Source organism: Schistocerca serialis, chromosome 1, assembly GCF_023864345.2.
Source record: "Schistocerca serialis cubense isolate TAMUIC-IGC-003099 chromosome 1, iqSchSeri2.2, whole genome shotgun sequence".
Classification (NCBI taxonomy): domain Eukaryota; kingdom Metazoa; phylum Arthropoda; class Insecta; order Orthoptera; family Acrididae; genus Schistocerca; species Schistocerca serialis.
In genome coordinates this window covers 806,766,370-806,783,563 of record NC_064638.1, presented here as the reverse complement: position 1 = coordinate 806,783,563, position 17,194 = coordinate 806,766,370, and the positions used below count along the sequence as shown (strand labels likewise).

Genomic DNA, 17,194 nt, shown 5'->3' with positions numbered 1-17,194 from the left:
ACGTCAAAAGAATTGAAACAATATTTCTGAACATTGTTAAGATTAAATTTTCAAGGAGACTCTACAGTTAAGGCAGAAACTTTATAAGCTGAATTTTTTGCATTTTTGTGTACTTTTTTGGGTTTAAAGTAATTTATGGTATTAGTCCAAAGTATGGTTAAAAGTACTAATAACAGCAAAAGCATTAGTTTATTTCTTGTCACGGCATTTTTGACAAAAACGTAAGTAGTCCAACACACAGATTATCAACAAATACTGATACACTAGTTTGTTACAGGCAGTCAACTTGGATTATATTACTGTTGCCTGTGGAAATGTGAACCACCACCATGAATTATATTTTTGTTTTACGCTAATAACGATAGAGAAATACTGAACAGAAAATTTTTGAAGCTAAATATTTAAAGTCCAAGAGATAGAAAAGTGTTCTCCCAAAGTCTGCAGCTGCAACAGTAATATGATGGGTACAATGCAAATTATCTGAACAACATAAACCAAGTCAAAAACTGTTTCAGTAATAATTCAGCTTTGCAAATCAGAGCCATTGGATTATTCTATATGTCAGTTGCAGCTTCTCAGGGATACCAAATCATATGTATAAATTTCTGAATATGGAAGATACTGTGCTGGTGTATCTCCTGTGTTTTATGGCAAGGGTTCATGAACATTTTTTGTTCCTGACACTTTGTCCAGAGCTGTGTTGGACATCTTTGGAGGCGCACCTACAAAGATATCCAAAGCTGCCTTGGAGAAAACACTGGGAATGAAAAAGTTTCATGAACCATGGATATGCAACCCAAAAGATTCACCAGCAGCTAAGACAACTGGTTTTGAAAGCCTTTATTGTACGAAAACATACTTAGCAAAATCAGCAAAGTAATGAACGGTTATGTGTTTCTCTACACATTAACTAAATTATATTGTAGACATTTTATATGATCTTGATATTCAAAAGTTACAATGAATTTTGTATAGAAATTCTAGGTTTCAGTTACAGACTCCCAAAAGGGCTTACAATGGAAAATGGCTCCACTGAAGTTCTATGTACATAAACATTCAAAATTGAATTCTGGTGTATACTGAAATAATCAAGAATATTGGCAAATGTTGTTACCGAGTATATTGATGTCACAATTAAATGCAGTTAGAGGCATGTATTCATTTCGATATTGCTATCTTTTCCCAAGTGATAAAATGCAAGTTTTTTTAAATTATAAAGAAGTCTTTTTAAATACAATGTAGTCTATTGATTTAACCATATCTCTGATCTTGCATTAATAATTCACAAACATATATATTAATGAGACGATAGCACTGTAAATGCAATTTGCATTTTGAACTTTTAAGATTGAAACGTGCCTTACATTTAATGACTTTTCCTTAGTATGTTACACTGTCATATTCTTCTGCGTGTATTTGTGTAAATTCACATTCATAAATACTTTGACCAGCATTTAAAAAAAAGGAACTTTATATCTTAACATTTTCTGCAAGCACCTGCAAACACCCCCCCCCCCCCCCCCTCATCCACCACCACCACCTTCTTCTTCTTCTTCACAGTCTTTCTATATGCTTTCAATCGTAAATCACAGTTCGCACTCTTGACATATTTTTTCTTTCAAAATTTGTATTACATGGTTTTTTTTTTTTTTTCATTATAATACCCTGTAATCACGAGTAAATCCTCTATGTGATTACACAACATGACAGCTTCTTCAATTGACACAGTTATCTTACACTAAACATTATTTACTTTCTTATAAGTGCCATACAATTTCTGTCATGTAATTATACTAGATCATATTTGTAAGCCATCCACAATTCAGACTGGTTTTGTTGTAAGATTACTTCCACAAAGAGATTGAATACCATTGTCAGTCATTTTTATCCTCTTCATAAACAACAATAGTCATGCTCAGTATGTCGCCATTTTACACAGATAATTTTTCTGTACTAAATACTTGGTCACTTCATTCCATTGTTGTATTTCAATAACATTTTACTGTACAAAATACTGACACACATTCGTCAAACTTATCAGGCATAAAACACAAATATAATTTCCTGAAATATGGCATAGCAACAATATAATTTTTTTGTGTTCCTAATATTAAGTTGAATAAGGTCCACTCCAGTTTCTTTTCAAAAAATGCACATCTCTGCAATGAAGTACATGTCTATACATTCCCAGCAGCTCCTTGTGCCACAGCAGGTGTCATTTGTAGTCATGGCAGAAATGTTTATATTTGTACTGAGTCATCAGAATGGTCAATTTGTGACTACAAAGCATTAAGCAATAGGGAAGTTTGTATTTGGATCAGGCTGTTCACAAATGGGAGAACGAATGTTCTAGATGGAGTAATGCTGCTATTTGTAATTCCAGCTGACCAGATTCCTCAGTAAATCCAATCCAAGAAACTAAAAATTTCAACTCTGTCATTGGAATGTTTATATGTTTTGGCAAGAGCTTACCCATGATCTAAGCTGGGAAGAGGCAGGGAGTGGGAGTACTTATATTAGTTTCATGAAAGAGAAGGGGCGGAGAATTAAGCACAATTTCTTAAAAAATGACACTCAAAAATATTGAAAAACTGTTTTCCTTAATCCCCAAAATTCATAATGCTGTCACCATGTAATAGATAACAGCATGTACTGTCTACAGTTCACTTTCAAGATAGTATGAGATCTGTATCTTTGCCATCAAGCAGGTAATGTTCAGACACGTGCATATACTTTCTATGTATATGTTATTAATAATTTTTATATTTGCTAGTAACATAAAAAAAATTGCACATTGAAGATTTCTTCCAACTTATAGTGAACTGACATGTCAGCCTGTTTGATGAGGCTAAATACAAGTTTGGTTGGCAAAGATGATCTGAGCCCTTCCTGTGATTCTATTTGGAACTCTACACTGGAGTTGGAAAGGGTAAAGTGGACCTATATAGGTCAACCCTCTGGCTAGTGCCCAGGATAACAACTACTGTAATCAAGAGAAAAATAGCAGCAACTGCTAGTCACTATCACTCTTTCCTACTGAGATTAGTGGAGCCATCTCTGGATGTTACCATGTAGTTACATACTCATTTAAAATTTCATGAAATTTAATATTGGAAGCTTCATATCAAATATGAGGCTCATAAACATCATCAAATCTTGTGGAATCCCATCCTTCTAACCCTTCTATATCCTTTCATGAGTTGTCACTACTGCGTTGCTACAGCAGTTTTGAAACAAGAACAAAAAATTGGAAAAATGTCAATGAATGAGCATTGGAATGGACTCCTCAATGTGGATTTCAAGTTATTAGTGGCAATAGTAAAAACTATTATGCTTAAGATACTTCTTTAAGGGAAGTCTTCTGTTTGTCAGACAAAACCTTGTCAAACCAACAGCTAAAAACACTTCTATGGTAGGAAGGATGTAAAGAATACAGGTAGAAGACCACAGGCGTACCATTAATGAAACCTCAAAAATATATTGTGCCTCCAGGTAGTACTGAAAGCACTTTTGATATAAAAAGTATGCCTGTTCTATGCAGCCTTTGTATGAAGGCCTACTGTGCAGCTGGCTCCACCAAAATCAGGTTGCTGTTGGTGAGACAATATCTAACAAAAGAATGCTCAAACCAGCTTAATTGGTCTCTAGAATCCAGGTTAGGTGATGATTTACCATTCACTCCAATGTATATCCTGCACAAGCTAAACAGCAAAGTATGAGGCACATTTGATTCTCCTCCACTTGGAGGAAGGTGAACAAAATTGTCTCTCTCCAAGAGTTTGGATATTGTCTACCAGCCATACATTACGTAAAAAGTTTTAGAAGGATTTTTGTTGGCACACCATCAAGTTGCCTAAGTGTTTTGTTAATTATTCAGCCACGATAAGATGTAGTATCACGAACATCACACAGAACCAAATCTACAGTTCGAGACATGGACAGAGATTGAATTGTTGCCGGTTGCAAGTGACAGCTGCGGTAAGCACATACGCGTGCTCTGAACTTGAAGCTTGGAGAGAGAATTTGTTGCTTGCCACCAGCATCAACCATGATAAATTACAACAAATGGAATAAAAATTCATTAAATAACTTGCTACGATCACGTTTATAGCAAGCAATGACCAAGACATTCACAGCAGAACATTATAGAATGCTCAGTGGGTGTTGGAGAACATATGACGTCGAAGCACAGAACAAGCTTAAACTTGACTGCCATCGTTCGTGACTCCAAATGTAACTCCCATTTTGAAAAAAATTGTCATTAAATGACCTGCTGTTCAGCCTACTCCTATCAAAAATTAGTTAATGCAAATGAAGTGCCAGATTCAGGCAGCAGTGGCAATAATCTTCACAAAATGCTCCATCACCGTATGGTCGATGTCACCAGACGTTTCGTAGGATCCTTGCACTGCAGTCAATAGAAATGTTTAAAATGACACCATCTTCAGACATCTGTAGCTGTATTGTATTATTGCAAAACTACATATATCTGAAGATTATAACATTTAAAAAATCTCCAGGTAGTGTTTAGAGACCCTACTTCAGGTCCACTGCTAGACCTAACCTACTGTGTTTTTCAGTGGCTTCCTATACTCATGCTGAGCTAGTTGAATATCTGGAATGCTCAGAGATACTCGCAATGGCCAGTTCTTGCTCGCTTTGATAGTTTCAAAACTCACTGGACCATGGTCCTTGTGACCTGAAAGGCTTCAAAGGTCCTCTACAATTAGCTAGTACTTTATTTTTGAAGAGCCTTATAACAGCCACTGAACAGCATTCAGCATTTCTCTATCAACCAGGTATGGGGGGGGGGGGGGGGGCAGGGGGGGCGAAAGGGGGGGGGGGGGGGAGTGGTGGCTGATAACAAAATTCAATAGCACATTATGCACATTTAAATCCTCACTGAGGAAGATGGAAGAGCTCTTTGCCTGCAGTATCATTAGCAGATATATAATCACAATACATACAGACCCACACTACTTCAGAGGCTGCCTGTGTATTGATCATGAAGGGGAGAGATAAGGAGGGCAAATTTCTTTAATTAAGCTGGCTATACTACCTTTAGCTGTCTCCCTATTAATGTCATCCTTTTGGTACAGCCTCTTCACAATTGTACACCAGTACATTTAAGAGGAGTCCCTTTGAGACAATGGTCCAGTGTCTCCCCAAAGTGAATGGTATGGTTTCTTAACTTGCCCTGAATAAGTTACAACTGCAAAATCTGGGGCATTTTATCAGTTATGTCTGACTTTTTCTCTGCCTAATTTTCCTTGCTGCTCACGTATGGCAACTGAAAGTTCAGAGGGACTGTTTTGTTCCCTCCGGCAGACTTCACAGTCCATTAATTCCATGGAAAGGAATATTGTGGAATGGTCAGACAATTTCTGACATACTTTTTTCTGAAAATAGTCTTCATTCAGTGTTTTCTGAACTCCTCCTCCAGTACTGTTTACAGAGCACAAATAGTAAATGGATGGTGGGGAATGCAACTTCCACCTGTATCATAATCACTTGGTTCTGATCGATTTTGTAAATCTTCTGTCCATTCTTCAGTGTTACAGAATTTTAGTGTTAGACAAATTAACATTCTCCTTCCAACAGTTTACGCAGATTTTGAAGCTCTTGTAAACAAGTGAGAAATCTGAATTTAGATTAGTTAAGTAATTTTTATGCCAAATTACAAAGTTCAAACTTAAGCTACATAATGTCTTACCATAATATAATGGTGCTATTTCCATGGAGGTTTATTACTCTTCATATTTCGTGTACCTTTAACTGTGTCGTAAACATCTCTAGATATCATACCCAGCTGCGATGTACTAGCAACAGATGAAATGGAAGCCTGTAATAATGAATAAGAATAAAACATGTAAAGCTTGCCAAACATGCAACATTTGCCACAACTGTACAAATTACAATTAAATGACAAAAAATCAACCTGATCAGTGCCAACTGGTTCCCATACAGGAACAGAGCTGACTGGATGTTCCATTTCTTTGTCAATATCCCTCTCTGCTGATTCTTGAGTAACTTCTTGTGTAGGATTTCCTGGTGATCTATCCAAAAGCTGAAATACGTAAAATAGAGGTAATGTTACATTCCTTGTATCACATTTTTACTGGATTTCCAAATGGGTTGTGTAGCTCTATACTGTTGTAATGATCTAATACTTCATTTACACATATGAGTATTGGACAGAATTTCATGCTTTTACGATCAGGGTGGAGACGTGTCTCAACACATGCACCAGTGAGAATTTCTCATACACCTGAGGTTATTGCACAATTACTTGGCCTGGCACGGAAAGAGATGGACGATGGTAATGAAAGAATTTCCAGGGGTAGCAAGAACTTACAATGTACAGAACTGTTTAAAAAATTGTAATTTCTAAGTGAAATGGGAATAAGTGATGTGAAAACTCAAAAAGCATCAATTGCAGCCATAAAAAAATCCTCTTACTAACAACAAAAACTGATTCAAGTAAATTTGGCATTTCATCCTGGAAAAACATGGAAGTCTCATGGAAATCTGTTGATGACACAAAGTCATCACCCTGATGATGTTATGTTCACGTAATGCTGGATCTGTTTTGAGCAGTGCAAAACAAACAAAATTTTACTTTCATTAAATAAAAAAATAGCAGCTGTTGGTATGTCCCGCAGCCTAAGGCATTTGAGTGTGTGGATCACAAGTTTCTCCAATACAAACTCAGGTTTTACAGAATTGATAGTATAGCCAACCAATGGATAATATTATATCTAACCAAAGAATGAAGGAATAATTCAACCAATGTAAGCAGGAGAGAAATTCTCATAATCTCTCCTCCTGTAGAAAAGACACTGACCATTTCCTCTACTGAGTTCCCATAATTCAAGTTCCTCTACCACTCAGTGCCTCGCACTATTTTGATGCCACCTCCCTCTACACTAACATTCCTAATGCCCATGGCTTTGCCACTCGTGAAAACTACCACCGCTCAGATGATTTCAAACCTACAACCTCCTTCCTAGTCATCATGACCTTACCCACAATTACTCCACCTTCGAATGCATCATCTACAAGCAAATCCACAGGACAGAAATGGCCACCCACTTGCCACCATCCAATGCCAACCTATTCATAGACTGTCTAAAGGAATTCCATCCTAACCACCCAGAATCCCAAACCCTGATGACATCTTCATGATCTGAACCTTATCCAAATTCCTCCAAAACTTTAACACCTTTTCTCCCATTTGCTTTACCTGGTCCTCTTCAACCCAATAAGCCACCTTACTCAATGTTGACACCCAACTCAAAGACAGTTACATGAGTACCACTGTCCATATTAAACCTACCAACCGTCAGCAGTACCTTCATTTTGACTTCTGCCACCTTTTCCGCACAGCCTAGCTGACCATCTGTAGTGATGAGCAATCCCTCTCGAAATATACCAAGGGTCTTGCCAAAGCCTTCACAGACGAAATTACCTTCCCAACACTGTACAGAAACAAATCTCCCAGAATCTGTCTCTTCAGTCATTTACCACCTCCCAGAGTTCCACCAGCTGCAAAGGAACACTCCCCTGATGACTCGGTACCACCCAGGACTGGAGTAACTAAATCACTTTTTTCACCAGGGTTTCGACTGTCTCTTGTCATGCCCTGAAATGAGGAATATCCTACCCACTATCCTTCCCACCCCTCCCACAACGGCATTCCACCACCCACCAAACCTATACAGTACCCCATTCATCTCTACTCCAGTCTGTGACATCTGGATATTGCCTACCAACACCAGCTTTTCTGAATTGGACAGGTGGGAATTGTCCCTGTAATGTATCTTACATTCCCATAACACCCTGACCTCAACAGTCATTAGTTCCTATCCTTCATCCACCTATCCCCTTCCTTGCTCCCATTCCAGCATCACACAGCTTTCTATTCTACCTAACGCACCCACAAGTCTTTTTTCCACCCTCCACCACTTATCTGCTACCACATCTCCCGCTACCTCCCCCCCCCCCCCTCCCTCCCCAAAACTTCCAACTGCACCCAGCTGCCCTACCCTGTCCCTTGCGAATGGTCCAACAAGCAGCACTTTGCTATCCCCACCCCTACCCCACTGCCCTCTCCTTCTCACTGACCTCAAGAACTGAACCATGATTTTGGCGGAGGAAATGGCAAGACGTTAAAGATTACAGAAAGACAGGCCCTTAATGGAAGAAGATGAAAGATTAATCAGGAAAAATGTGAGTGAGTAGTAGTTTCTCAAAGTTAATCTAAGAAAATTATAAACTATTTCACAATACAAAATTACTGAAATCTACACTCCTGGAAATTGAAATAAGAACACCGTGAATTCATTGTCCCATGATCACACTGACAGAACCACAGGCACATAGACACAGGCAACAGAGCATGCACAATGTCGGCACTAGTACAGTGTATATCCACCTTTCGCAGCAATGCAGGCTGCTATTCTCCCATGGAGACGATCGTAGAGATGCTGGATGTAGTCCTGTGGAACGGCTTGCCATGCCATTTCCACCTGGCGCCTCAGTTGGACCAGCGTTCGTGCTGGACGTGCAGACCGCGTGAGACGACGCTTCATCCAGTCCCAAACATGCTCAATGGGGGACAGATCCGGAGATCTTGCTGGCCAGGGTAGTTGACGTACACCTTCTAGAGCACGTTGGGTGGTACGGGATACATGCGGACGTGCATTGTCCTGTTGGAACAGCAAGTTCCCTTGCCGGTCTAGGAATGGTAGAACGATGGGTTCGATGACGGTTTGGATGTACCGTGCACTATTCAGTGTCCCCTCGACGATCACCAGTGGTGTACGGCCAGTGTAGGAGATCGCTCCCCACACCATGATGCCGGGTGTTGGCCCTGTGTGCCTCGGTCGTATGCAGTCCTGATTGTGGCGCTCACCTGCACGGCGCCAAACACGCATACGACCATCATTGGCACCAAGGCAGAAGCGACTCTCATCGCTGAAGACGACACGTCTCCATTCGTCCCTCCATTCACGCCTGACGCGACACCACTGGAGGCGGGCTGCATGATGTTGGGGCGTGAGCGGAAGATGGCCTAACGGTGTGCGGGACAGTAGCCCAGCTTCATGGAGACGGTTGCGAATGGTCCTCGCCGATACCCCAGGAGCCACAGTGTCCCTAATTTGCTGGGAAGTGGCGGTGCGGTCCCCTACGGCACTGCGTAGGATCCTACAGTCTTGGCGTGCATCCGTGCGTCGCTGCGGTCCGGTCCCAGGTCGACGGGCACGTGCACCTTCCGCCGACCACTGGCGACAACATCGATGTACTGTGGATACCTCACGCCCCACATGTTGAGCAATTCGGCGGTACGTCCACCCGGCCTCCCGCATGCCCACTATACGCCCTCGCTCAAAGTCCGTCAACTGCACATACGGTTCACGTCCACGCTGTCGCGGCATGCTACCAGTGTTAAAGACTGCGATGGAGCTCCGTATGCCACGGCAAACTGGCTGACACTGACGGCGGCGGTGCACAAATGCTGCGCAGCTAGCGCCATTCGACGGCCAACACCGCGGTTCCTGGTGTGTCCGCTGTGCCGTGCGTGTGATCATTGCTTGTACAGGCCTCTCGCAGTGTCCAGAGTAAATATGGTGGGTCTGACACACCGGTGTCAATGTGTTCTTTTTTCCATTTCCAGGAGTGTATATAAAAAATACAATAATGAAAGCACTACATCAGTGATCTGTAGATTACATCACAAAGACTTCAGATTCTTGAGAAGTAATGTATGGAATCTACATGTAACATCACTGCAAGTTCGTTGCAATGGTCAAGGTGTGGCACAAGTGATTCAAGGAAGAACACATCATTAGCTGATTACATATGATCTTGAATGCCACACCGCATTACTGATACCATTGTCCAGCAGGTGGATACCCTCACTATTGCAGATCAGTTAGTTATAGTGGCAGCCATTGTCCTGGAGGTCAGATTGAGCACTGGACTTGCAATGGACATTCAGTGGCCTCCATACAGTTGTGCCATTCTTTGATGAATTTTCATTCTCTGCACCCCTTTCACTGTAAGGAAACACACTACCCCTCCCCCAATGCTCTTCTTTTAAAGCCTACATTTCTGTTTTCAGCATAGTCAACAGATGCATGTGCTTGCTCTGTCACACCTGTTGACACATGCACATGCCCACTCTGTCCACATGTGGGCGTGCGCCCATGTCCCTAGCAGAGTGTTAGGAGCCTCCTTACTCTTATAGCGAACATACCTTCTTCTGCAGGAAATGGCATTACGATCCCTTCAACAGTTTTCATTTTACAGTCTCCAGTTCATTTCTTTCTGAATAACTCAATTACATCAGAACATTAAATCCAAGATCTTATGAAGATGGACAATATGGACTAAAAGACAAAATAATTTAATCTATAACAGTTGCCTAGCAATGATGAGAGACTGAAATCAATATTTATCTTTATCGTAATCATATATGAAAAAACTTACAACATGGTTAGAGAAAACCTACTCACCAAGTGGCAGCAAATGGAAATAAACAGAAATTCAATACAGTTTTGCACTGTCATTTAGTGAGCAAAATATGAGCTTAATGAGTATCCAACCACACATGTGACTTCCTAGCACATAAATCAGTTAGGTTCTTAACAGGACTAAACTGACATATGTAACAATGATTTTAGAAGTACCCAAAGGAAGTGCTATAGGGCCATTAGAGTTCACAATACATATAATAAATGATCTAGTGGATAATGTCAGAAGCTTTGTGAAGCTGTTTACAGATGATGCTGTTGTCTATAGGGAGGTTTCAATAACAGAAGACTGTAGCAAAATGCAGGAAGACTAGTAGAGGATTGACAACTGGCTTGGCTGTTGACCCTGAACAGAAATAAATGTACAACATATTGTGCATAAACAGGTAAAGACACACTTTACTATTTCATTTTGGTACTGGTAATAAATTGCTGGAACAGTAACAACTGTACATCTGAAATGGAATGTCCACATAAAACTAACTGTAGGAAAAACAGATGCTAGGCTGAGACTCACTGGAAAGTATTATAGGAATGTAATTCATTAACAAAACAAGTGGCTCAAAAGTATTTGTTTGATTGATTCCTCAATATTGCTCTTCAGTCTGAATATCTTACCACAATGGAATAATAAGAGAGATAGGAAAGACCCAATGAAGAGCAGCACATTTCATGATCATTTAGGAAGTGTACGAGCATTATGGATAGGCTCAACAAAATCCAATTGAAGACACTATAAGAGATACACTGAGCATCATGGTGAGGTTTACTATTGTAAATGTAAGATCGTATGTTCTAAGAGCCAACACATTATTTACTCCCACATACAATTTGCAAATGGAACAGGGGAGGGAGAAATTCATAGCGGTACCAAAAGTATCCCCCACCATGTATCAATAGGTGGCTCATAGAGCATTGATGTAGATGTAGAATGACAAAAAACTGCTAGGTTTTGTAACCAGGGGCTACTTCTGCTGGAGTCATATATCCTCCTTTCTAAACAGTGTAAAATAATTTAGTTACAAATACAGTGTGATGATGGAAGACAACTGTTTGTCACATATGCGAAATCGATTTCTCCACTACTAAAAGAATAAAAATTGCATATTCTATTTTGTAAAGTAATATCACAAATTCTATTCAAATTGTCGCCTAAAATTACCAATCAAGAAAATTTATGTATCCAAGTTTTCTTCAGCTTGTAACAACAAGTCACTATCAACATTTACTAACTTTTTACTCATCATGCAAACAGAACAAAACAAGACATTTAGTGCCGCTGCATCAAACATCTACATCAATAACCAGCAAATCACTGCAAAATGCATGATAGAGGATATTTTGTACTGTTATTTGTCCCTTGCTTTCCTCTTTCAGCTCGAATGGAGTGTGGAGAAAAAATTTAATATTTTTATGCCTCCATATGTATCTAAACTTTACCTTGTTTCTATGGTTCATCTACATTTTGTGAAAAATGTTTTCAAAGAATCTCAAGCAAGATTACAGAGACTCTTGGCGACTATCTTGTGCTGACAAACTGCTAGTTACAAAATCTAGCAGAATATCTCTGAATTACTTTGACTGCATCATTTAACAGCTGGCAAGTATCTCAAACAAAGTAACATTACTTAAGAACATGTCACAAAAGGATCTTCTATGCAGTCTCCTTCGCACCTGGTCTATATTTTTCCACAATTATCTTAATAAATATAAGTAGATCATTTACACTCTCGGTATTATTTTTGTATGTTTGTCTCAGTTCAGCTCCCATATGAGATGTCAGTAGCAACTGTTTACTATTTTTTATTTTTTGATAAATTTCAATATTTGTTTCACACTTTGTCAAATTGTGTATTTAATACTTTAGCTACAAACAATTTGCTAGTTAGTTCTCATTTGTTTCATTTTTTTGCAAAGTGAAATATCTTCAGCATTTACATTCCAGTGTACATAGTCACCTGTTATTCAGTTGCAGTTTTGTTGTGCAGCTCACTGTACGATAGTACTGTTTCTTGTGTAGTATTCAGTAGTTCTTTCTTAACAGCAATTTAAATGTAGGTTGGTGTTTTCCTGACATTATAAAATTAGTGTCATGTATGATAAAAGCAGATGTTGCAGTAAGTTATAAAGCCTGGGAAAATGTGAAAATTGTCTGTTATTTTTTCACTGGGGTGAGCTTAGTGGAGAAGTTAATGAAGTATCAGATGAGGCTCTTCCATGAAATTTCAGATTATGCAGGCTGGACAAGGAATGAAAGATTTGTGACCTTTAATAGAATTAGAAAGAGCTTATTTTCAATTAAATTGGCAGAGGAGAGAGAGAATGGGAATTGGGACAGAGCAACAAATAAAAAACAAAAGAAGAAATAGCTGAAAATCACTTTTGAAATTCCAATTAGCAACCATTCTGACTTCTCTGAAACAGATTTAAATCAAAGTATGGTGAATCAGAAACATAGACGCAACATTAAAGTTGCTGTAATTAGGAAAGAACAAGGGTTTGTTGCTATGCTGCATTCATTGCAATGTGCAAGCCAGCTACTACACGAAAAGCTAGGTGTAGGATTCTACATCATAAGCAACATAAAACATATGTAAAATATAAACATATAGTAACAAATATTGAAATAAACAGTGACCGTGTAGCTTGAAACTAGAAGCATGTGGATGTGTGTTGTTACTGTAGGAGTATTTCTCAGGTAATAATTGTAATGATCATCGTGAATTAGGAAACTTTCACATATTTAAGAGAACACTAGACTCATTTCATAGTTTGTGGAGATTTCAATATGGATGACTTAAAATTTTTCTGACAAATTCAATCCGATTTCAGTGGTGACTTTTCCAACTATAGTGTGCAGTAACAATTAATAGGTAAAAATATTTATCCTATCGTTAATATACTATCTAGCCAGGATGCCCAGGCACAATTAATGAGGATGAAAAATGTAGCACATCGTACAGTCCTGAGACACAACAATGAGGCTCATTAATGATTCTAAGATGCACTGCAATATTTTACAAATAAGATAAGAAGAGACGGAATGAGATATTGCATATATGCAGACAGAAATTAATGTGAAATTTTAATATTGCATGAAAAATTTGTATCAATGTTTGAAATTAGCTTCCCTAGAAGTCAGCCAGAAAGTCCATAAAAAGTAAAACATGGATAACTAAAGAGATTAAAATACCATACAAAAAGAAAAAAGAAATTTCCATGAAAGGCAGAACTAATAAAGATACTGTATAAATTGTATATAAAATATTTATTATTTTAAGAACATTTATTAAAATGTTCCAGAAATAAATATATCATGAGAAATTATTTGTTACTAATAATGGAATTAAAACTTTATGAAATATTATGAAATGAGAGAGAACACAACTAGTCAGTGCACAAGATACTATCACAACTTAACTGAATGACTTTGTTGTGACTTGTAACAAATACATTGTTCAAGTATTTTTTATAATCACCTTCTAAATGCAATAACAAAAGAAGGATCAAATAGCTCAATTCAAGAAGCAAGCAAATACTTTAATATCACTCCATACCCTGACTGTATTGCAGGCTTATACTCTTATGTTGCTGTCAAGCCAAGCAGACACACACGACACATTTTTTAAAAAACAGTAAATGACATTATTGAGAAAGTTGTTAACTAATTTCACACAAATGAGTCAGATTTAAATTTTGAAAAATAAAGGGAGGGGGAGGGAGAAAAGTGTGTGTGTGTGTGTGTGTGTGTGTGTGTGTGTGTGTGTGTGTGTGTGTGTGAGAGAGAGAGAGAGAGAGAGAGAGAGAGAGAGAGAGAGAGAGAGAGGGGGGGGGGGGGGCATTCTACCTTTGTTCTGGTTCTGGAAATAAATTTATCTCTTGATCTATAATCATAGATAGAGCCACTTGATATGTATAATCTAGAGGTATTTGCAAAAGTAAAGCTGTGAGGGTGGGTTGCGAGTTGTGTATTCACGGACAGCTCAGTCGGTAGAGCACTTGTCCACAAAATACAAAGGTCCCATGTTCAAGTCCCAGTGTAGGACACAGTTTAATCTGCCAGGAAGTTTTAAATTAAATTTATATTACAAAACAAATGAAAAATTCTATCAGAGTATCAAGCTGTTCAAAAAACTGACCAAAGAGATTGAAGAGCTAATTAAACATAACGTAAAAAAGGAGTTAAAGTATATTTCTTAAATAATACATACTAAATGTAAAGGATTATTTAGGTAAAACAAAGTGTGGAATGATAAAATGCAATGCAAATTAATACCAAAATACATATGTCATTCTTCAATATACTTTGGACAGTGCAATGCGTGTTATTGGAACAGTTTATGCACAAGAACTGTGAAGGATAATGCTAACCTCCTTTCACCTTTTTGAGATTAACATTCTCTCCATTGTGTTGGGATGCCGACTCAGTTGAAAAGGTAGGGCTATAATAATGGAATTTATACCAGTGGAAAGGCTGTATGTGTGAGTAATGATAATCCTGATCAAGCTTTGTGAAAGTGTGTGTGTGTGTGTGTGTGTGTGTGTGTGTGTGTGTGTGTGTGTGTGTGTGTGTTTGAAAAAGAGAGAGAGAGAGAGAGAGAGAGAGAGAGAGAGAGAGAGATTATGAAAGATGTGTGGATGAGCAAATAACTAATTAAGGAAGTAACTAACTTACTTGCTAATTGACAGATGAAGTATGTTGGAATGCATATTTAAGTTGTTTCTCCTTAATAAAGCCTCCTACGCTATGGATAAATTTCTCAACAGACAAAAGTAGTCTACAGAAAACCTGTAAAAGGCCAGCATGTAGCCACATAATTTTGAGATACTGGAGTTGGATAAAAATGTGAAAACACCATGAGAAATGCATGCTTGAACATAAATGCAGATGCTAGCCTAGCCTGTGGGTTGTGCTGTTCTTTCTGACTACGAACGACACCTGTGCAATGTCCTCAATATGTTGCAAGAGTCAGCCACGGTCAGAACAGTTGTTCCGTGTAGTTGTGAATGCATTGTGTCATAGCTCATTGCAGTCGAACGTAGACAAATTGTTTGTAGTCATACAGTCATATTGAATATTTAAACGGCCTACAGGGAAAGCAGAAAAATGTCACCCACTAAGTCACAATGCATACAAAAGCGTGTGTTCGATGATCATGACAACCGGTCATGGAAGACGATTGTGGCAAAAATTATGATGAAGACAGTTGCTAAATCACTGCACAACTGAATGTCACGCTCACACAAAACCACTAATCAGTGACACAAATACCAGAAACAGGAAAACATCATGCAAAAGCCATAATACCTGGACTATGGTGCAATGGAAGAAAGTCATTTGGTTAGATGACCCTTGTTTCACACTGTTTCCAGCTTCTGGCCAGTTTAGGTCCCAAGAGTGAAACAGGCAGAGGGTTCACTGACGACTGTTCATCGGATTCCATGGGCCCCCGTGGTTACTCGGCAAGGTCACATTACTGCTAAGGATTATCTGACCAATTTGGGTGATCAGGCATATCCCATGGTACAATGTTTGTTCTTCAATGGTGATGCTGTGTTCCAAGATGACAACGCCCTTGTTCAAGCCAGTCAATGTTACCTGAACTTGCCACCATTCTACAAGAACCTTGAAAATATACAGGACCTGTATTTATCCATTCCAAGATGTGTGGTTGTTCTGAATGCCAACTGGTTTCCTACACCACATTACGCATGGTAATATGTTGTGTTTATGGTGTTCCCACAATTATGTCAAAAATCTGTATGTATGCAACTTTCGTTTTGTTGATACATTCTCCATCATATCATTTGTCATTAATAATGATACATATATGATGTTTAACTAATTAATTAAATATGACAGTTCTGATGTAAAAAGTTTTGGAAATTTGTGGTAAGGTCTTGAGACCAAACTGATGAGGTCATCGGTCCCTAAGCTTACACACTACTTAATCTAACTTAAACTAACTTAAGCTAAGGACAACACACACACCCATGCCCGAGGGAGGACTTGAACCTCTGATGGGGGTAGCCGCCCAGACTGGGACAAGAGGCATCAGACCACGCGGCTACCCCGTGCAGCTGTCCTGATGTAAGAAATTATCTGTTAGACAACTATGAACAAAACAATAATGCCCCTGAAGCCTATTTTAAGTGGGATTATACTATTTAAAGCAGCAGTAAAATCTATGTCTAATGAAGAAGTTTTATACACCACTTTTATTTGTGGATAATGTTTAAATTTTTTGTCTGCTTACAGAATACTTTTGTGGTCTACTGGTAGCAGTGTTGGTTGCTGACTTGGGAATTCCATTGCTGGTAGTCACCACTGATTTTACTGTGGAGAGAAAGGGCGGATTGTGGTACACTCAGCCATGTGTTATCAAACAAAAACTTCGTTACCAAAAATGCAACGAAACAGTCTGACTCCGCCAAAGTGGCGTCAAATGAAAAGCCTAGTATAAGGCAGAGAGCCACACACCTATTTATCAGCTCCCTGACTAAACTGTATCATCTGTTATGAGTGAACTTCATTCAACTTACATAGTTTGGAGAGAGAAAAAGAGTCGTGGGAAGGTGGTGCCATTGTACTGGGCAGGAAAAAAAAAAAAAAAAAAAAAAGAAAAAAGAAAAAGAAAAAAATAAGCACAGAGGATTCC

General features: G+C 38.8%; 1 protein-coding gene across 2 annotated transcripts in view; it reads right to left on the bottom strand.

Moving 5' to 3' along the window:
- Positions 1 to 17,194, bottom strand: part of LOC126484058 (uncharacterized) — a 245,360-nt gene that overhangs the window by 4,373 nt on the left and 223,793 nt on the right. Inside the window, exons 13-14 of one of the 2 annotated variants that reach the window (XM_050107411.1) lie at positions 5,939 to 6,067; positions 5,714 to 5,842 (exon numbers count right to left, since the gene is read on the bottom strand). In XM_050107411.1, the coding sequence (XP_049963368.1) occupies positions 5,729 to 5,842; positions 5,939 to 6,067 (243 nt within the window). In that variant the 3' untranslated portion in view covers positions 5,714 to 5,728. Of the gene's footprint in view, positions 1 to 5,713; positions 5,843 to 5,937; positions 6,068 to 17,194 lie in introns of those variants that run through there. The other variant, XR_007587804.1, reaches the window with a different exon arrangement.